This window comes from Danio aesculapii, chromosome 3 (genome assembly GCF_903798145.1).
Source record: "Danio aesculapii chromosome 3, fDanAes4.1, whole genome shotgun sequence".
Classification (NCBI taxonomy): Eukaryota; Metazoa; Chordata; class Actinopteri; order Cypriniformes; family Danionidae; genus Danio; species Danio aesculapii.
Window position 1 is genome coordinate 61,288,864 of NC_079437.1, and position 22,398 is coordinate 61,311,261.

General features: G+C 36.5%; 4 protein-coding genes and 1 pseudogene across 6 annotated transcripts in view; all 5 read right to left on the reverse strand.

The window, feature by feature from the left end:
* Nucleotides 1-784, reverse strand: part of tecpr1b (tectonin beta-propeller repeat containing 1b) — a 42,388-nt gene extending 41,604 nt beyond the window's left edge. Inside the window, exon 1 of the mRNA XM_056454385.1 lies at nt 681-784. The gene's annotated coding sequence lies outside the window, so the exon portion shown is untranslated. The remainder of the gene's footprint in view (nt 1-680) is intronic.
* baiap2l1b (BAR/IMD domain containing adaptor protein 2 like 1b) overlaps nt 1-22,398 on the reverse strand; it is a 258,771-nt gene that overhangs the window by 97,040 nt on the left and 139,333 nt on the right. The gene's annotated exons all lie outside the window — the stretch shown is intronic.
* Nucleotides 1,614-7,779, reverse strand: LOC130221792 (gastrula zinc finger protein XlCGF52.1-like). 3 transcript variants are annotated; one of them, XM_056454390.1, is made up of 3 exons: nt 7,594-7,779; nt 5,937-6,099; nt 1,614-3,413 (listed from the first exon to the last, which is right to left on the reverse strand). In XM_056454390.1, exons 2-3 carry the CDS (start codon nt 5,989-5,991, stop codon nt 2,212-2,214), a joined length of 1,257 nt encoding a protein of 418 aa, XP_056310365.1. In that variant the 5' UTR covers nt 5,992-6,099; nt 7,594-7,779; the 3' UTR covers nt 1,614-2,211. The 3 variants fall into 3 exon arrangements, with proteins under 3 accessions (XP_056310365.1, XP_056310363.1, XP_056310364.1); XM_056454388.1 differs by having other exon boundaries at nt 1,614-3,416; nt 7,594-7,778; XM_056454389.1 differs by having other exon boundaries at nt 1,614-3,416; nt 5,937-6,119; nt 7,594-7,778.
* LOC130221793 (gastrula zinc finger protein XlCGF28.1-like) overlaps nt 9,806-22,398 on the reverse strand; it is a 31,756-nt pseudogene continuing 19,163 nt past the window's right edge.
* Nucleotides 16,707-22,398, reverse strand: part of LOC130221802 (zinc finger protein 208-like) — a 30,652-nt gene continuing 24,960 nt past the window's right edge. Inside the window, exon 4 of the mRNA XM_056454400.1 lies at nt 16,707-19,321. Within this exon, the coding sequence (XP_056310375.1) occupies nt 17,890-19,321 (1,432 nt within the window). The 3' untranslated portion in view covers nt 16,707-17,889. The remainder of the gene's footprint in view (nt 19,322-22,398) is intronic.

The window sequence follows — 22,398 nt, forward strand, 5'->3', positions numbered from 1 at the left end:
TTACAAAGTGTCATATTATTATTACTTAAATAAACTGTATTTTACAGCGTATTTACAAACCTACCGTAATATAATAAATGAAACAGTCACTATAGTCTTGTGAAGTAAGAGATACTGTTACTGGACACCAGTTGGGGTTGTTGCTAGAAGGGATACAGCTGCGGCCCAAAATTATCGGGAATTGTTTACATTATTTATAAAATTTCTCATTATATTGTATTTTATTAACGTCCATCTCTTCACAACCCTCATAGTATGTAAAACGGTAATCATACCGAGTATTATTCATATTATTTATTAAACCACCCATTAAATTGTATTTTAGTAACATCTACCGCTACTCCAACCCTAAACCCAACACTTACAGCACTGTAAAAATGTTTATTATTGTTAATTATTGTTTATTAATAAAAAATTAACTATTTTGATGTGCGTATCCGCAGCTGTATCCCTTCTAGAATTCACAACCAGTTGGTCACCTTGCGCCGATCTTAACGTATTCCTCATTAAACCCACGCTATTATCGCTTAATTTACTGTAATTTAATGTAAAACACTGATTTGATGTTGTTGTGATTTTTGATTTGTAAACATTAGATATTACCCGGCCGTGACGAGTAAATAAATTCCGACACATACACTCGTGTTATAAATTACGCACAGTGAGCCTCGTAAACTTACCGTAGGTGGAGTTTAAGAACTGTACAGTGGCTCTTCATTTATTCCGTACATTATAAACATCCCGTTTATTATCACTCCAGCGTTATTCTAAGGCTCTCCGAGTGACGCACAGCAGGAAGTTCAGGGTATTTGCGCTCTGATTGGTCGGCGCTCACAGAAGCGTCAGAATCTACGCTTCTGATTGGTCATGCGGCGCGCGCACGTATGTTTTTCCGTTGAGTTCTCACACACGGACGTTTACTTATTAATTATTGATTCTGTGCGCTCTTAATAATTGAGACTCAGCGGTGATACATGAGCAGCAACTTGTAGAGTTCACTTGTTGTTTCAAGACTGATGTAAGGGATAGATAGAAGTAGATGGATTTCAGATGGCTGCATTGTTGTCATTGAGCAGCTGTGTTTAGCTTTGGCTTTACTGTTATGTTTTGTTTTTCTATGGCGACTTCATTTAGCCGGTGTAGACAGATAGGATGTGTATTTTACACGAAACAACGCCCAGGTAAACACACACACAGGTTATTTTTCAATTATTATTCTTAATTTTACACACCACATATATTTTACACCACCTATATACGCTATAACTGCAGGTTAATTATGTTTTTATATATATATATATATATATATATATATATATATATATATATATATATATATATATATATATATATATATATATATATATATATATATATATATATATATAAAATTTATTATATATAATAATTTCTCTACCCGAGTGAAAAGTTTCTAATGATTTTTAAAAAGGCGCCAATAAATAAAAGGCATTATTATCATAAAATCTTATCCACAAGCTATTGGAAACCTTTTACAAATCATATTTTAATATTGTAAATATACTTTAAGTTTGTATTCTACTCCAAAATGTGAATGTAGTGAAATCTTGAAGCTCAGAGTAAAGTAAAATGTATTGTTTAAAAAAAAAGCAAATATTCAAAGACAAATGGATAGACGTTCCACACTCACTTTACACGAACAAGTTTGCTATGGAAATAAACTCCAGAGGACTAGTCGGGTTACAGTAGGCTATTTTTATCATTGATCTGCATTTATAATCAAATCCTGTTCATAAAAGGTTAGTAATGAACATTTCTACACAAGTATTTATGTGTATGAAGCATCTGTTTTGTGAGGAGTGCTTCCCATATGACATGTGAACAACCTGTACAGCTTTACTTTGACATTTCCTCGAGCGAGAATGACGTTGACTGAAACATTCTGTCGTACACCACGCCCACCAAAAGGGTACCATCAGTACCCTTTTGGCAGAGGAGACGCAAGCCTGATAAAGGTGACTCGTACCATACCATACTGTACCACTCAGAGAAAACGGGCCAATAAATATCTACTTAACAACTATAGTGAGATGAAATCCAGCCAAAGATCCTTGGTGAACTGTCCGACCTGCGCTGCTCTTATCTGGGGAGGTGTCCACAGAGCACCCGCTGACTGCCTGGAGCTTAGACACGCTCATACACTGCAGCTGGTGCCAGAGTGTGTGTGTGGGGTCACGTGATGTGCGTTTTCAGTGGTGTAGTGTGGATTTTCATGTGGTTTTTAAGCTGCATCGAGTATTTGAAACTCTGTAGACACTGATCACATGCATATGGTTTCTCTCCAGTGTGAATCCTTGCGTGTGATTTCAGCTGTTCTGGTCGTCTGAATGTCTTGTCGCAGTGTGAACACGCGTACGGTTTCTCTCCAGTGTGAATCCTCTCATGTGATTTCAGCTGTTCTGGTCGTCTGAATCTCTTGTTGCAGTGTGAACACGCGTACGGTTTCTCTCCAGTGTGAATCCTCTCATGTGATTTCAGCTGTTTTTGTCGTCTGAATCTCTTGTCGCAGTGTGAACAGGTGTATGGTTTCTCTCCAGTGTGAATCCTCTCATGTGATTTCAGTTGTTCTGGTCGACTGAATCTCTTGTCGCAGTGTGAACACTTGAAAGGTTTCTCTCCAGTGTGAATCCTCTGGTGTGATTTCAGTTGTTCTGGTCGTCTGAATCGCTTGTCGCAGTGTGAACATGCATAAGGTTTCTCTCCAGTGTGAATCCTCTCGTGCAGTTTCAGTTGCGTAGCTGAAATAAAAGTCTTCTCACACTCAAAGCACAGATACTCTCTCACACCAGTGTGGATCTTCTGATGGTTTAATAAACGTGCCAGCACTGTAAAACCCTTTTTACACACAGAACATGAATAAGGCTTCTCATTACTATGACCTCTAACGTGGACCTTGAGGTCTTTAACCCTCAGAAATGTTTTGCTGCATTGATCACACTTGTGTGTTTTCTCCCCAGTGTGGATCAACATGTGTTGATTAAGGGATGATGATAGGCTGAAACTCCTCCCACACTCAGTACATGTGAACGGTTTCTCTCCGGTGTGGATCCTCATGTGTTTATTAAGGGTTGATGATCGGCTGAAACTTGTTCCACACTGAGTACATGTAAACGGTTTCTCTCCGGTGTGGATCATCATGTGTCTATTAAGGTGTGGCGATTGTCTGAAACTCTTCCCACACTCAGTACATGTGAATGGTTTCTCTCCGGTGTGGATCCTCATGTGAATCTTGAGAATATTTTTGGTTCCCAAACTCTTTTCACAATAAGTGCAGGTCAGTCGATTGTTGTCTCTCCTTTTCAAAACACCAGAAGTCTGTAAATTACATTTATTCCCAGCTTCAACAGGACGTTCCTCCTCTTCACTCTTCTCGTCTTCTTCAAATAGGTTTGAAATAAAAAAAATAAGTTCAGTTTTTAGTAAGTCATAAAAAAATCTGATGAAAATCTGAAGTGAAATGACACTGTAAACATTGGCTACACATGGCTGTAATCTAAATCAGACCATATTTAGTTTTTTCTTGTCATATTAACTGTTAAACAAACCTCCTTTTACTGACCATTTGATCAAAACATGGAAGTAAAAGACGACTAAGATTTAGATTTCCTTTTTTACACTGTAAATAAATAAATATATGCCCGAGTGCAGTGATTCTCAAACTTTGTTCACCAAGTACCACCTCAGAAAACGTACCACGATAATAACCAATATTTAAATACAGTAGCGTGGCAAGCTTATTAAGCAGCTACAGCTCTGCACAGTTCAAACAAAGAGTCAGATTAATTCCTATTATAATTGCTAGAATTCCTAATATTTATTATTGTCAGCCACTTTTAACATTATAATTCAAGAGTTCACACTTAGCTGATAATCAATAAAGCGTATTTGGCATGCGGTCCTGGGAGAGAGCCCCTCCCGTTAGAAGGGCGAGAGGAGAGTTCGAGCTCAGGTAGGTCTCGAGAACTCCCCTGCTTGTCGCCGCGTGAGAAGTGTAAACTAGGGTTGTTTTCGGTGATAATTTGGTTTAATCTTTTGCTATGGTATATGTTTTTGGACGGTGGGAGGAAACCGGGGGAAACCCACGCGAACACGGGGAGAACATGTAAACTCCAAGTACCACCTCAGAAAACGTACCACGATAATGACCAATATTGAAATACAGTAGCGTGGCAAGCTTATTAAGCAGCTAAAGCTCTGCACAGTTCAAACAAAGAGGCAGATTAACTCCTATTATAATTGCTAGAAATCCTAATATTTATTATTGTCATCCACTTTAAACATTATAAATAGTTTGAACACTGTACTGTATTTAAAGTTAAAAAGCATAAATAAATACAATAAAGCGTCAACTTTTAAATTAAAATGAGCTTTTAAATGTCTATTAAAAATGGTGCTGTTTTTAAAAAGTAAAAAGAAAACTGCTGTACGTAAATGTAAAGTATTAAAGGAGAAATGAAGCACTCAGTCAAATTAACCTTATTTTGTACATTGGATTCCACTTTAATGAAAATCTATTAAACTGGATTAATGTAAGCATTTAGCAGGAAACGGCGTGTTTTACTATAGATTTTAGACCTAGGGCGCAGCCATCTTGGAATGTCGCAGTGTCTGACGTCACGGGGTTGGTTGAGTTTCTCCCGCTGAACAGATACAATGGAAGGAAAGGAGACTGTAAAGCCTAATTTAACCCAGTGCGTGAAGTTGTGGACGTGGAGCTGCTGCAAATACACGCATCAGATGTGTGTCTAATATAAAAATATAGATATTTATTCTATTTTTCCCTTTTAATTACCGATTGATGCGCTTTGATTCACTTTCTGTATTACGCTGCCTGACAGCCTGTCTGGGTTTCCACCATGATTGTAACGGACCGTACACAGAGACTGGACAGCCTAATTTAACCCAATGCATGAGGTTGTGGACAAGCACCACAGAGCTGCTGCAAATACAACAAATACAAGCATTTAAGTGTCTTCAGTTGTGTGTTTTTCTTTTTGTTAATACTGTACGCGCTGCCTGATAAGGGCATATACATTCAGACTAATGCAACAATTAAAGTCATACATGACTTCACACTTTACTAAGTCACATCTGTGTGGATTATGTCAAGACATATCCCTTATCAAGTCGATCAACTCGATCTCTCAACATGTATGGCGGATAAAAACCTGCCATAAGAAACACTGCGCCGATCTCAGTTTGGTTTGAACACGATGCAGAGGTGAGGGAGGGTAAGCAGTGAAAAGTGAAAGTACTCGCCCCATTACGTCAGTAGTGATGCTGCCTGGAGGTTTCCACTAGGTCCGGTGGTGACGTAATGGGGGATAGAATAGTAAAGTATAGGAGAATCCTGGCAAAAACAGGAGGGTTGATGGGTATGGTTTAAGTGCGACGGAGTTCACATTTTAAATAAACCATAACACACGGAGTTCATTAGCTTTAATTATATTCTACATCTCAGCTTCGAGCATGGCAAGTTGCTTGAGTCTATGTTCTGTGTCTCGCTCCATTTGAATCACATCCAAATTAATTATCCTAAATCTGAGGTAACAAACTAAATCTAAAGCCATGCTGCTTTACCAAACAAATAACTTAACTGAAATCACGCATTATTTTACATAACTACGAACACACATTATTTTAGTAATTATTTTACCAATGATGCAGCACAGGAAAATTTCTGAGTTTGTAGAAACCGCACCGGTTTGCAAAAGCGCTTCTCTAACACATATCTGCTGCTGCTTCTTTTATTATTCAGCGATTCCTTCTCGTACCACTAGAAGAAAGCCCACGTACCATGGTTTGAGAACCACTGCCCTTGTACAATCAATCAGGTGAATTGTTCAAAGCTTTTCATTTAAAGGCTTACTTTTGAAGAATCAGGAATAAACACCAACCTGTTTGCTCTTCAGTATCTTCATCTTTAATTCTGCAGGGTTCTGGATCACACATGTTCTCACAGTCCTTCAATAAACTCTGTCTTTGCAGATTTCACTTCTTGCTGAAGGTCTGATGCTCGTCTTCACTTGTGGAGTGACTGTAATTTTCCAGTATTTATATCTGAAGGAGGAGGAGCAGATCTGGCAAGATTAAAAATAATCGAAATGCAATTTATGCCTTTTCAAAAAAAAAATATATATATTTTGTGTAGAGTTGAAGGATCATCTCATTATAAAAAATATTATACCTAAAATATTGACTGATAACATTAGCAAAATGGTTATCAAAATATAGATATATAATGCAAAGAAATGTTTAACTAATGATTATGTTAAATCTAAAAGCAAATAGGAATGCATGAGGCAGTGAGTTATTCTCAGTCAAATATGCCCCAGAGGCATGTGAAGAGAAGTAAATAAATAATATGTCCTGATGATGCATTGTTACACTTACATTGGTACAATATGAAGGTATTAATAATTGGGTAATCTGATATTTTAATGTAATCTTAGCATGATGGCAATATGATTCTACCCTTTGGAATAATCCAAAGCACACATAATATATGTAAATATATTAGATTATTTACAAGTTATTTAATCATGTAGCATCACAATAGTTTAGCTATTGTGCTATTCAAATACTTGTTTCCACTGCTGTAAATACTAACAGTAAACATGGTCAGTGTAATATGAAGTAAATTCCAATCAGACAATCAGAATTAAGGGATACGTTTACAGTTCATGTCAAGCTGAGGTTTACAGTTAGGGTTATGTACTTCAACATGATTGTTATCAAACCATTGTTCCCCTCTGATTTTGGGAATAATTTACAGTTAGGGTTTTATTTATGGGTAGGGATTAGGTATAAATTAATTTGTTTTTAACAAAAATGATGTTCGAGTTTCAACATCAATTTTAATGCAGAATCACATCATATTTTTGGCAAACTCAAAATCACACCCACCCGGTAAACATGTCATTGTGGAGAAACATGATATACATCACATTAACATTGAAATAGATGTAAAATAGCTGAAGGAATATGTCATATCATCACATTAGCTTCCCACCAATATCAAAAGCAAATCTACACCCTTGGTTGACACCAATAAAATGAGCTCAATGAGGGAATTTACACATCAGCATAATGAATGGGGTGAAAACGGGAACTACTGAAATGAGCTAAAGAGGATTTCAGCAGCTCTGATTATATTGATGAACTTATAAAGACTCATTAAGCAAGCCATTCACTTTCAACAGCAGATCAGCTCAACAAAATGTAAACCGATTGATGGACCAAATTAAACGTACCTCAGAAGACTATAAAAACACATTCGGCCTGTACTGCACATCTGAACCCTATTTACACAAATCTACACTGAGAAATACAAGATACTTTAGTATAAAATGGCGATTTGCCAACCTGCATTTAGCAGCTATACTAAACACTGAGACCTGAAACCTCCCACAAAAACTATATTAGCGGTAAAACAATACCGAAATCACACAACAAATCTTTCATAAAGATCACAAACATTCAAAATTACAACATAAACAGTTAGTATTTCTAAAAGAAAAGGAAATACTTCCAGCAGCATTTCTCCAAGCTTACCCTCAGTGATGAATGCATAGTAACAATGCGAGGGAGGAGGGGAAGAGAAGAGGTACGGAAACTCGGGAGGTACAAAAAGGGCGACGTGCATCATATTATCACAGGACACAAATAAATATAATTAGCAAATAAAGTTCACGAATATTGACCAAAATTAATAAATGAAAAATAGTGCATTAACTTTCTTACACAAGAATTTTAAGTATTGAGTATTTTAGAAGAAAACATTGTTTTTGTGTTTCAAGGTTTTTAAAGATAATCTCAGCCTTCTTGAGTGTAATATTTACTTTGTCACGGTTTCAGTGTTTATAGTAGAAAACTGCACTGGTTTTACATAAACTTTGATGAAATGTCCCCAACATACAATTCTGGCTTTAATTTTTATGTTTTAAAAGTTTTATAATGTTTTAATGATATTTGTGACCTTTAAAACACCAGTTTCTGCAGCTATATTTTTAGGAGATTGTTATTTATTTTTTTTTAAATATTAGGCTACACAGGAAAAAAACTGTTTTTGCTATTCATATAGGCCTAACAATATTATTAATTTAATTACTGCTAATACAATCACTAATTTGTTTGTTTTTAATTTGGCCAAATAAATTTAGTCCAAAAATAGACCAAGATCGAATTTCTGTCTCGTATGTTGAATTGCAAAAGTAATTTCTCTGTGAAAATATGTAGACTATGTTTATTTTTAGGCTAATAAATTGGCTAGGCTAGTCAAGCTGGTTTTAGCTGGTCATCTCGCAGCCTGACCAGCCAAGACCAGGCTGGAAATGGCCAAGCTGTTTTTTTCAGTAGAGTAGGCAAAATATTTACCAGCAAATATTAATCCGACAACAAATATAAAAGTAGACACTAACGCGGTATAACGCCGTTATCAATGACGAAATACATCGGTGAATTGTAGCTCTGACATGGGAACGAATGTTATAAATGACTGAAAAACAGCTGCGGGTGAAGTATATTGATCGCAAGTGCTCAGATTGTGATCCCATCTCAGTTTTGTTCTGTTGATTTGTAATTTCAAATATTCGTAGTTTGAAACAGATGGAAATATTTCTACCCTACTGAAAAAAACAGCTTAAACCAGCCTAGGCTGGTTGGCTGGTTTTAGCTGGTTGATCAGCCTGGTTTTAGAGGGTTTTTGGCCATTTCCAGGCTGGTTTTAGCTGGTCAGGCTGGAAATGACCAGATAAAACCAGCTTGACCAGCCTAACCAGGCCGGGAGCCCAGCCAAAACCAGCTATGTCCAGCTTAAACCAGGCAGGTCAAGCTGGTTTTAGCTGGATTTTGCTGGTCATTTTCCAGCTTGACCAGCTAAGACCAGGCTGGAAACCAGCCTGGAAATGGCCAAAACACCTCTAAAACCAGGCTGGTCAACCAGCTAAAACCAGCCAACCAGCCTAGTCTGGTTTAAACTGGATTTTTCAGCAGGGTATTAGTATGACTACTATTGCAAGGGCTTAAACGGAGCAGTGCTCATAATATCGAGTGAAAAAAAAAGACCACTGGGAAACAGAACCTGCTTTGTATTTTTGTAGGAAACACAGTTTAGATTTGTTTAGGGTAAGAGGTGTGCGAGTTACTGCTGTTTATGACTGTGTCAGAAATATCGAACACAAAACAAACTTACCCAAGCTCTTTTAGCGCCTCTCACAGAGCTTGATCCACGCTGGCATTTCTCCCTTGGGTTTTAGGTTTTGAAAAAAAAATCCACCACCCTGTCCAAACTTTTAGGTTACCATGTGTCATGTTTGCATTATCAGGTTTGTTTCCCTCTCTCGAAAGCTTGACAGACCTCCTGCGCGTAGCTACGATTGATAAGCCACGATTGGTGTGTGGCGGTTTTTGGGTGTGGCTTAGCAAAGGGTCAATTCAGCCTTGTTTGTTGAAAATTCTCTTTTGGGAAAGATTTTCATTTGGTATAATTAGTATTTTAATTTTAATGCATTTTTGTTGGTCATTTATCTACACAATAAACAAGAATGGAAAACATTTGAGGTGAAATGAAGTACGTCAAGACAATGTCTGCAATGCTTCTGTGCCAAAACACAAACTTGTTTGTTAAATAAAATAATAATACAGACAAAACAAAGTGAAATATTTACAGTTTCGAATAAATATGACCAAAAAAAAAAAAATAAGCAGTGCAATGCAACTTATTCTTTAAATGTCAATGCTTAATCAGCCATCGATAAGCTCTATCGATTAACATGGACAAGTAATCATTAGCATCCAGAGTTCATGAAACACCTTTTCACTGGAGAGAATGTTTTGCTGCATTGATGTCACGTGTGCAGCTTTTCTCCAGTGTGGATGTTCATGTGTTTCTTAAGCTGCACTGAGTGTCTGAAACTCATTAGACACTGATCACATGTGTACGGCTTCTCTCCAGTGTGAATCCTCTCATGTCTTTTCAGATATAAGGATACACTAAATCTCGTTACAGTGTGAACATTGGAAAGGTTTCTCTCCAGTGTCAATCTTCTCATGTGATTTTAGGTCTCTTGTCGCAGTGTGAACACTTGTTTGGTTTCTGTCCAGTGTGAGCTATCTGGTGCCGTTTCAAAACTTCAGCTGTAATAAAAGTCTTCTCACACTCAAAGCACAGATACTGTCTCACACCCCAGTGTGGATCTTCTGATGCCTTGTTAAATTCGACTGGCATGTAAAACTCTTTTCACACACAGAACATGAATAAGGCCTCTCGTTTGTATGAACTCTAACATGGATCTTCAACTTTGCAGCCTTCCAAAATGTTTTGCTGCATTGATCACATTTGTATGGCTTCTCTCCAATGTGGATCAACATGTGCTGATTAACAGATGATGATTGACTGAAACTCTTCCCACACTGAGAACATATGAATGGTTTCTCTCCAGTGTGGATCCTCATGTGTTCATTAAGGGATAAGAATTGAAAGAAACTCTTCCCACACTGAGTACATGTGAAGGGTTTCTCTCCAGTGTGGATCCTCATGTGTCGATTAAGGTGTGATGAGTGTCTGAAACTCTTCCCACACTGAATACAAGTGAATGGTTTCTCTCCAGTGTGGATCCTCGTGTGTTGATTAAGGGCTGACGATTGCCTGAAACTCTTCCCACACTGAGTACATCTGAATGATTTCTCTCCAATGTGGATCCTCATGTGTTCATTAAGGGATGATGGTTGGGAGAAACTCTTCCCACACTGAGTGCATGAGAATGGTTTCTCTCCAGTGTGGATCCTCATGTGCTGATTAAGGGTTGATGATTGAATGAAACTCTTCCCACACTGAGTACATGTGAATGGTTTCTCTCCAGTGTGGATCCTCATGTGTTCATTAAGGGATGATGGTTGGGAGAAACTCTTCCCACACTGAGTACATGTGAATGGTTTCTCTCCGGTGTGGACCCTCATGTGTATATTAAGGTGTGATGAGTGTTTGAAACTCTTCCCACACTGCATACATGCGAATGGTTTTTCTCCAGTGTGGTTCCTCATGTGAAGCTTAAGACTATCTTTGTTTACCAAACTCTTTCCACGCTGAGTGCAGGTCAAATGATTATTGTCTCTCTTTTTTAAAGCACCATTAGTCTTTAAATTATTTTTTTCTCCAGATATGACATGACGTTTCTCTCCTTCACTTTCCTCATCTTCTTTAAATAGGCCTGAAATAAAAAATAAAAAGTTCAGCTCCCCCATGAACCGCCAACTTGTTTTGGTGGAGGGGTTTGAGTGCCCGAGTGATCCTAAGAGCTATGTTTTTGGGTCTAATGCTAAAAAGGTCTTAGGTGACAGGTCAGACTAAGGCCCCGTTTACACTTATATGTTTTAGTTTTAAAATGGTATTCTAGAACGAAAACAATCTGCGTCCACACTGGCGTTTCAGCTAGCGTTTTCTGAACAGATCTCCGTCCACACTACACCGCTGAAAACGCACACGCACACTCTGGCAAACGTTGCAGCATATGCGCGAGTCTGAGCTCCAGGCAGTGAGCGGGTGCTCTGTGGGCACCTCCCCAGATAATAGCAGAGCAGATCGGACAGTTCACCAAGGATCTTCCGCTGGATTTCATCTCACTATAGTTGTTAAACATGATACTTAATTCATATTGTCTTTATCTAACGGCTCTTTTGAATCTATTACTTGTTCTCAGGTAACGCGTTTTGACTGAGCGCAATGATAAGTTAAAGGGCACCTATGGTGAAAAATCTACTTTTTAAGCTGTTTTGACAGACATGTGTGTAAGTATAGTGTATAGACTGTCATATTGGGGTGATATAAACACACCCAGTCCTTTTTTTTCAAATTTAACAACATAAAATGGTGGACCAATTGGAGCGGTTTTCAGATCGACCACAACTTTATGTAGGAGTGCGGTCCCCCCGCCCACCAATATTGATTGACAGCTGCGCGCATTAACATGTCCCGGTAGTCACGTGTATAATCATATCAACAAGAGAGGACAAGCACAAAGCAGCCGGGAATAAAAGGTCTGTTCAGTTCGCTAGGTTCATCAATCATCATCAAATGCCTAAACCGCGTACACTGATTCTGCTCTTTTGACTGATTGTTTGCCTTTATGGTATAAAGGTATAGTTTTATAATGGCCATTATTGATTATTAAAACTGATATTCAGCAAAAGAGACAGGATATGCTTGGTATTTTTTTGAAGAAAATGTGAAAGGAGGCAATGATTTTATAGCCTCTGTTTTGTTATAAATATACAGTGAAGATGGCGCTCATATAAATATCCCGCTTCACGACGCCTCAACATTTTTGGTGTCTGTTAATTTTGAGGAAAAGCCCCAATCAAAGAGGCGAATGTCTGCAGCCCTGCCTCTGTTTTCAGATGTCTCCGTTTTCCCTCATCTGACACGCAGCAGCAGCGTTTTAATATGAAAATGGCCTTTTTAGCGTTTTAAAAAAGCTGTTTTCGGTGCTGGAAAACTCTGGGAGTAGCGTGGACAGAAGGCGGAACCATAGCAAAACTTATGCGTTTAAAAATAAAAACATATTAGTATAAATGGGGCCTTAGTGCAGTTCAAAATCCCTTTATGAGTACTAAAAGATTGAGGACTGTGACATTGCCCGCTATGTCGCAGTCAGGGCCCACCCAGGAGCCAGACGATCAGATGAATTGTTCAAAGCATTTCATTTAAAGGCTTATTTTTGAGTAATCAGGAATAAACACCAACCTGTTTGTTGTTCAGTATCTTCATGTGTAATTCTGCAGGGTTCTGGATTATTCATGTTCTCCCGGTCCTTCAATAAACTCTGTCTTTGCAGATTTCACTTGGTCTGATGCTCGTATTCACTTGTGGACTGACGGGAATATTCCAGCATTTATACCTGAAGGAGGAGGAGCAGATCTGGCAAGATTAAAAAAAAAATCTAAATTTAATTCATGGCTTTTTAAAAAAACTATCTTGTTTAGAGTTTGAGGATCATCTCATTCTAAAAAAAAATATTATACCTAAAATATTGACAGATAACTTTGGCAAAATGGTTATCAAAATATAGATATATAATGCAAAGCAATGTTTAATTAATATCTATGGTAAATCTAAAAGCAAATACGAATGTATGAGGCAGTGAGTTACAAAGCACAGCCATCTATCTAAACACATGATTTAATTTGATATTAGTACTAGGTCAGATTAATTTTCTCTCAAACACAATATGTAAGGATATTTGATAAATATTTGAAAAAAATGTATCCACAATTCCATACATAATCTGAAATGTATTGTGACTCTCTCGAAAAAGGATGCATTGATTAACAGGAAACCATTTTTATTTTCCAGCTAGCTATAACACAATTTTAACACTTCTTTATTAACTTAAGGCTAATCTGAAAATACTACATGCAAAAATCTGTATAAACTAACCATAGAAACTAACATGAACCAGCGCCACCTTGTGGACAACTAAAAGGGTGTAGTTGAAATGTAAACAGATTGATAGACCAAATTAAACGTACCCCAGAAGACTAAACACACATAAATTGTCTGTACTGCTGAACTCTATATAAACAAATTCACACTGAAATACAAGTTACATTCATATAAAATGGCGATTTGCCAACCTGCATTTAGCACCAATACTAAACTATGAGATCTGTAAATTCCAACCAAAATTACATTAGCGGCGAAACAATACCAAAATCAGGCAACAATGCTTTCATAAACATCACAAACATTCAAAATTACAACATAAACGGTTAGTTTTTCCAAAAGAAAAGGAAATATTTTTAGCAGAATTTCTCCACTTAACTTACCCTCAGCAATGCATAACAGCAATGTGAGGAGGAGAAGAGGTACGGAAACTCGGGAGGTACAAAAACGACGATGTGCATCATATTATCACGGGACACAAATAAAAAATAATTGCTAAATAAAATTCATAAATGTTGAACAAAAATATTAAATAATAGTAGCAAAATGTAAAAATAATAGTTATTTAACAGAGTGCATTAACTCTGTTACACAAAGATAAGGTTTTCAAAGTGTTCAGGTTTTCAAAGATAATCTCAGCCTACTTGAGTGTAATATAAACTTTGTCATGGTTTCAGGGTTTATAGTAGGAAACTCCACTGGTTTTACATAAACTTTGATGAAATGTCCCCAACATACAATTCTGGATTTAATTATGTCTTAAAAGCTAATGGTTTTATAATGTTTTAATTGTGACCTTTAGAACACCAGTTTCTACACGTTTGTTTCTTTGGAGTTTGTTTCTCATACTCAAAATATTAGACTACACAGGGGAAAATTTGTTTTTGATATTTAAATAACAATATTGGTAATTCAATTACCAATAATCACCCAACACAAGACATTGTTCTTGGACATTGGATTTTTTGGGGGGCTCAATCAAGTCTGCAAATGGTGTACTTCTTTTTTATGATCTTTGTTTAAATATTTTGGACTTCTGTCTTGTATGAAGAATTGCAGAAGTTATTTCTCTGTGAAAATGACATACTATGTCCAGTTCTTCTTCCCAGCATAACCAGGATACAATGCAGGATAGTCTACAAACATGTTAATATGGTAGTGTGCCATAAGATTACATTTAAATTATATAATAAATTGTGTTACTGCTGTTAACCCCTTTTCATATTTTTCCTGCTTCTTCCTGCACTGATCAGTACTTTTCAGACGTTTCTAAAAGTAGGTAAATTTGTGTACACCCATGGGTGACGGGACAAACATTTATTGTTTATGTAATGCTGTTGTTATGTTCATTTATGTAAACACAGCGTGATTTTGAAGTGTTTAACGGATGTGCGCGCCGAATCCCATTCAAATGCAGGTGTTGCCATGGAAACGGGGCAACAACACTCATTCTGTCAGGCAGCAAAACTTCGTCTCTCGCTGCTGTTTTCACGGCTTTCGGTTATATTCAGAGCCTAAAATAATACAAAACAAACACAAAACGATTGTTGACTTGATCTTTCTTACGTATTTAATGTAATTAACACGTTTCTGTGGCATATTTACTTCATTTTAGTGCCTTTGGGAAAAGTCCGTTAGCATCTTCTCAACAGTTTTCAGACAAGGTATGTAGCGTTAGGCTAACTCCACACAGCTCTTGTTTTTAAAGGTTTTGGCTTTTCATTCACATCTTTATATGTAGAAAAGAGGTTTTAATAGCCTTGTAAAGGCTGTGCTTGTAAATAGTCAATAGTCAGTTTTATTGGTAGTCTAATTTATTTAGCCTAAAAATATGCGTTGCCATTGTTAATCAGTGAAATCAAGGAGCTAACATTCAGATAAGAGAAGGATGTCATTCTAAACTACAAAATGTGTTGTAATATTTGTGTATATTCACAATAGACATATTAAACTCGATATCACATTACAATATACAGGCATATTTATATCTTGTGCACTTTAAAATACTGCAAATATTATTCAAATTTTTAGAGTGCTTTTTCAGAATATTCACTTTCTATTTGCAGTGGTTTCATAACAGTCCCAAATGCTTGGAGGTTTGGGTTATCTTAATAGTTCAAACATGAACATCTTCACATGTTAATCTGTCCGACTACATGCAGAATTATTGATTGAAAGTTTCACAATAGATATACATATATATATATATATAGATAGATAGATAGATATGAAGTTTGCTGTATAAAAATATAACATTTTGAAATATTTATAATTATCGGCCTATATACATATAAATATATATGTGTGTGTGTGTGTGTGTATATAGGCCGATAATTATAAATATTTCAAAATGATACATTTTTATACAGCAAACTTCATAAAAGATTGAACTGGTCTTACGAACTGAATAGTGTAGGGAAAAAAGCAAAAAAGCTATAATTTCAAAATTGCAAAGTGATATAGACCTATATTCACGATTTCACATAAATCAGCATGCAAAAAATAAATTAATTCCTCTTCTTCATAGCAAATTAACATGCAACTTGACTGTGGCATAAAAACAATAGGTTGAATAACAAAATGGAATTTAATTAACAAGCAAGTTAAATATATTTTAAATGAAATGAAAATGAAAGAGCTAAGGACTGACACCAGCTCAGATGTTCTTGAAAAAAACGTGTCACAGTGATGTACATATGTACAAATATGTCATGTCCGAAAAAGCCTTTTTTTAGAGGCGTTTTTACAGTTCAGAGCCACTGTACAAGCGAACAGCTAAATACAGATAGTACGTTTTACTTTAGAAAATGCAGCATAGATTAATCCTATTTGGCGTTTTAGATTTTTTTGAACAGGTGCTGCTTGTTAATCAGAAAACGCTTCTGTGTTCGTTCTTGCTGTCAATTGCAGGATAAATGACCGATGAAAAGTTTATGATAAACTGCTGTGAGTTTCACTCAACTGCAGGCCAGATTTTGATCCAACACCTGAGCATTGAGCGCAGATGACTTCATGACAAACACAGAGCATAATATAAAGACAGACTGTGCAGCGAGTTGAGAGCCCGATTCAGTGGATTCAGTGACTTGCACACCTCTCCCCCGTGCTGCTGTAAAGGCTGTCAGATCAGTGTGTGTGTGTGTGTGGTGACAGCCCTCCCGCACGCTCGTTAAAATCAATATGAATATTCCGATCAAACTGAATACAATCTTACATCAACAACACATGGCAAGCAACGCATTTATTATAACAAATAATCATATTAGATTACAAACAATCCACCAAGTTGTTTAGCACGTGTGCATGACTGCTGTTATATTTACACATGTAATTTTTTTCCTGAGGCGATTTAAAGCAAAATACACATTGAAACTCTATCAAACATATCTACAATGATATGGAACGTGGTTACTTACTGAGTTATTAACGCACAGCAATACCACATAAAGAATGGACAGACTTTGAAGGAAAAAACAATGTGACTTTGAGGAGAGCTCCATTATAGTACACTGGACAAGTCTGAACAAGTTCCACCTACGCATGCGCGAGGCAGGCAGTTCTGTACAGTTACGTAATTTATCGGCTTAAAGATATCGACCTTATTTAGACATTAGATCGATAACGATAATCTTAAAAATAGCATTTATCGGCCGATAACGATATGGTCACCGATATATCGTGCATCCCTACATTATAGAAAAATTATCCTAGATGCATAAAACAACAAATTAAGCTTAGGGAATATTACGTTATAAAAAACATTGCTGTTTAGCATGTAATTTTACAATGGATGACTGATGCTTGCGGTCCAACATCACTGTTGAATTCTGAATATCTGATCTACACCCACCGGTCCTGATTGCTAAAATGCTGATGTTGATCATGATATGTGTAGCCTGTGATGACTGAATGTCTGTGCATTAATGGACCTAGAAGTTTAGACTCCAACCAAAGAGATTGATAATGCGACAGACAGGAAAGACTGGAAGGGAGGTAAGAAGAAAATATAATATTGTAATAACCACATAAATAAGAATAATGAAAACAAATTGTCAGTGTACTATGGATGTATAATGATCTAATATTTGCTTATATTCACATGTAACATCATTTTTTCCCCTTTACAGAACTTTTATGGCAATGCCACTGGAAAGGTTCTGGTAAGGTCTTCCATCAATTCAGTCTCATCCATTATTACAGCTATAGTAATCGCTCCAATATTCAAATAGGCTGGTGCTGATCCTAATGACCATGTCATTACAGACCAATTGCTCAATCTCTTACTCTGTTCATTGATGATTCCCAAATCAATTTCTCTACCTTCCAAACTCAATCTCTCACACCAGAATTATCTGATGTTCAGACATAAAACACCTTTTCACTGGAGAGACCATTTTGCTGCATTGACGTCATTTGTGCAGCTTTTCTCCAGTGTGGATTTTCATGTGTTTCTTAAGCTGCTCTGGGTATGTGAAACTCTGAGAACACTGATCACATGTGTACGGCTTCTCTCCAGTGTGAATCCTCTCATGTCTTCTCAGGGTTCCTGAATGACTAAACCTCTTGCTACATTGTGAACACTTGTACAGTTTCTCTCCAGTGTGAACCTTCTCATGTGATTTTAGGGATCCTGACTGATTAAATCTCTTGTCGCAGTGTGAACACTTGAAAGGTTTCTCTCCAGTGTGAATCCTCTCGTGCAGTTTCAGTTGTGTAGCTGTAATAAAAGTCTTCTTACACTCAAAGCACAGATACTGTCTCACAGCAGTGTGGGACTTCTGGTGCCTTTTTAATTTGGACTCCAATGTAAAGCTCTTTTCACACACAGAACATGAATAAGGCTTCTCGTTTCTATGAAGTGCAAGATGGACCTTCAGCTTTGAAGCTCTTAAAAATGTTTTGCTGCAGTGATCGCATTTGTGTGGTTTCTCTCCGGTGTGGATCTTCATGTGTTGAGTAAGGCGTGATGCTAGGCTGAAACTTTTCCCACACTGAGTACATGTGAATGGTTTCTCTCCGGTGTGGATCATCATATGTTTATTTAGGGATGATGGTTGGGAGAAACTTTTCCCACACTGAGAACATGTGAATGGTTTCTCTCCAGTGTGGATCCTCATGTGTCGATTAAGGTGTGATGAGTGACTGAAACTTTTCCCACACCGAGGACATGCGTATGGTTTCTCTCCGGTGTGGATCATCTTGTGTTTACTAAAGTTTGATGAGTGTCTGAAACTCTTCCCACACTTAGTACATGTGAAAGGTTTCTCTCCGGTGTGGATCCTCATGTGCTGATTAAGGGATGATGGTTGGCTAAAACTCACCCCACACTGAGAACATATGAATGGTTTCGCTCCAGTGTGAATCATCATGTGTTTATTAAAGGTTGACAAGTGTCTGAAACTCTTCCCACACCGAGTACACGTGAATGGTTTCTCACCAGTGTGGATCATCATGTGATTATTAAAGGTTGATGTGTCTCTGAAACTCTTCCCACACTGGGTACATTTTAATGGTCTGTCGCCAGTGTGGATCATCATGTGATTATTAAAGGTTGATGAGTCTCTGAAACTCTTCCCACACTGAGTGCATGTGAATGGTTTCTCTCCGGTGTGGATCCTCATGTGTTTATTAAGATGTGATGAGTGTCTGAAACTCCTTCCACACTGAGTGCATGTGAATGGTTTCTCTCCGGTGTGGATCCTCATGTGTTTATTAAGATGTGATGAGTATTGGAAACTCTTTCCACACTGAGTGCATGTGAATGGATTTTTTCTGGTGTGGATCCTCATGTGAAGCTTAAGACTCTTTTTGGTTCTTAAACTCTTTCCACACTGAGTGCAGGTCAAACGATTATTGTCTCTCCTTTTCAAAACACCAGAAGTCTGTAAATTAGGGTTTTTCTCAGCTTCAACATGACGTTTCTCCTCATTCTCTCTAAATTGATCTGAAATAAAAAAGTTCCATTTTTAGTAAGTCAATAAAAGATAAAAAAGTATGATGAAAATTTGGAGTGTAAAGACACTGTAAACATTGGTACAAAAACATTAACTTTGATGCACATAAATGTAAAATACATCAGATCATATATAGTTTGGTCCTGTCATATTACATGTTTAACAAAACATGGAAATAAAAGAAGACCAAGATGCAGTCCCTGTTTTTACCCTGTTAAAAATATACAGTACCAGTCAAAAGTTTTGGGTCAGTTTAATAACTGCTTTCTTATTGTATGAAGTTTCAAATGAAATTATTACTCCAGTCATTGCATTATTACTATTACCATTAATAATATTAAGAGTGATTTCTGAAGGATCATGTGACTCTTAAGACTTATAAACTACTTTTGAACAGTTATTTTATTGAGCTTATTCTTCAATGCAGAAGTCCGCTTGTTTTTTGCGATTGTTTTAGAATTTCCGATTCAGCTGCCTATGGGAGAAATGACTAGGAATAATAAACGGCAGAAAACAGTCAAACTACTTTTCAAGTGTTTGCATGACTATAAAGACAAAGTAGAATAATATAATAAGAAAATATCAGATTGCCAAACCAAGCAGCAAAACGGGCTGTTTTTAATGTCTAAAAATGAATGGAAGTGAAGGAGACCAGAAGTCGAGCTAAAAATATTCAAATGGCTGCGCCTACTCATACATGGAGAATAAGGTGAATAGTGCCATGATATTTCACAATTTTACAATTTGTTCTGTATTTTTGATTAAATAAATGCAGACTTGGTGAGCAGGAGAAGTTTATTTTAAGACATTTAAAAATCCTAGTTACCTTAAACTTTTGACCGGTATTGTTTATTACCGTACAATCAATAAGATTAATTGTTGAAAGCTTTTCATTTATAGGCATACTAATAAAGAAACGCGAACAAACACCAGCCTGTTTGTTGTTCAGTATCTTCATGTGTAATTCTGCAGGGTTCTGGATTACTCATGTTCTCACGGTCCTTCAATAAACTCTGTCTTTGCAGATTTCACTTCTTGCTGATGTTCTGGTGCTCGTCTTCACTTGTGGGCTGATCACAATTCCAGTATTTATAGCCAAAGGAGGAGGAGCTTCCAAATGGAGGAGGAGCAGATCTGCCAAGATTAAAAATAATCAAAATGTAATTTATGCCTTTTCAAGGTAGAGTTCAAGGATCATCTCGTTATAAAAAATATTATACCTAAAATATTGACTGATAACATTAGCAAAATGCTTATCAAAATATAGATATATAATGCAAAGAAATGTTTAATTAATGATTTTGGTAAATCTAAAAGCAAACACGTATGTATGAGGCAGTGAGTTACTTACAAATCACAACCATCAACCTAATACACGAAAGAAAAACAGGGAAGAGTGAAACAAGCTGTGGCGACCTAGATTAATAAAGGGACTAAGCCAAAAAGAAAATGAATGAATGAAGTCTAAACTCCCTGACCTCATCCCTCCTTTCTGCTTCAAAAAAATTATCAGGAGTAGTGATGCGCGGATGGCGGTTATATTCACGGGCGCTGCGGATAATCCGCGGGTCGGGTGGGTAATAAAAAAATACATTATGATTAATTGCGGGTGGGTTGCGGGTAGATGTAGCGGGACATGGCAGTGCAGTAGCGAAAAAGCAGAGAGTTTGAGCTGGTGTAAGAATCATTAGCGCTTTCATTTTCATTTTATTTAAAATATATTTAACTTGCTTGTTGATTAAATCCAATTTTGCTATTTAACCTATTGTTTTTATGCCACAGTCAAGTTGCATGTTAATTTGCTATGAAGAAAAGGAAATAATTTATTTTTGCATGCTGATTTACGTGAAACCGTGAATATAGGTCTATAATATCACCTTGCAATTTTGAAATTATAGCTTTTTTGCTTTGAGCAGACACTATTCAGTTTATAAGAGCAGTTCAATCTTTTATGAAGTTTGCTGTATAAAAATATAACATTTTAAAATATTTATAATTATCGGCCCATATATATATATATATATATATATATATATATATATATATATATATATATATATGTATATATATGCCTCCAAGTCTGAAGAGTTATCAGTTATCGATATCGGCCAAAAAAATCCATATCGGTGCATCCCTACTATAAATATTAATTCACATAATGTTTATGTAATATAAACATAATCAATGCAAGTGTAACCGGTCTACTTTTACTTGAGCACAGAATACACTGTGTACAAGTAATACAAAATACAAGTTACATTAGTATAAAATGGCGATTTGCTAACCTGCTTTTAGCACATATACTAAACTCTGAGACTTGAAAATTCTAACCAAAATTATATTAGCGGCGAAACAATACCAAAATCACGCAATAAAGCTTTCATAAACATCACAAACATTCAAAATTACAACATAAACAATTAGCTTTTCCAAAAAAGGAAATACTTCCAGCAGCATTTCTCCACACAACTTACCCTCAGCAACGCATAACAGCAATGTGGGAGGGGGTGAATCCGGAAGAGGAGACGTACGGAAACTGGGGAGGTACAAAAAGGACGATGTGCATCATATTATAACCTATGATTATAACCGATTATAACAGGACACAAATAAAAATAATTGATAAAAATCACAAATTTTGAACAATATTATTAAATAAAAGCAAAATGTAAAAATTATAGTTATTTAACAGAGTGCATTAGGAGTGCATTAAACTGAGTATTTTTTTTTTGAAGAAAAATTGTTTTTTGTGTTTAGGTTTTCAAAGATAATCTCAGCATACTTAATATTAACTTTCTCAGCAGACTGTAATATTAACTTTGTCACGGTTTCAGGGTTTATAGTGGGGAAACTGAACTGGTTTAACATAAACTTTGGTTAAATGTCCCCAACATACAATTCTGTATGAATAATTGCAAAAGTTATTTCTGTGTGTAAATGTGTAGACATACTGTATGTTCAGTT

Excerpts from the sequence above, each read along its gene's own strand:
- LOC130221792 (XM_056454388.1), bottom strand. The coding sequence starts at position 5,991 with ATGTGTGATCCAGAACCCTGCAGAATTAAAGATGAAGATACTGAAGAG. Across the intron at positions 3,417-5,936 it reads AGATACTGAAGAGCAAACAG|AAGACGAGAAGAGTGAAGAG; the intron begins GTTGGTGTTTAT and ends ACCTATTTGAAG.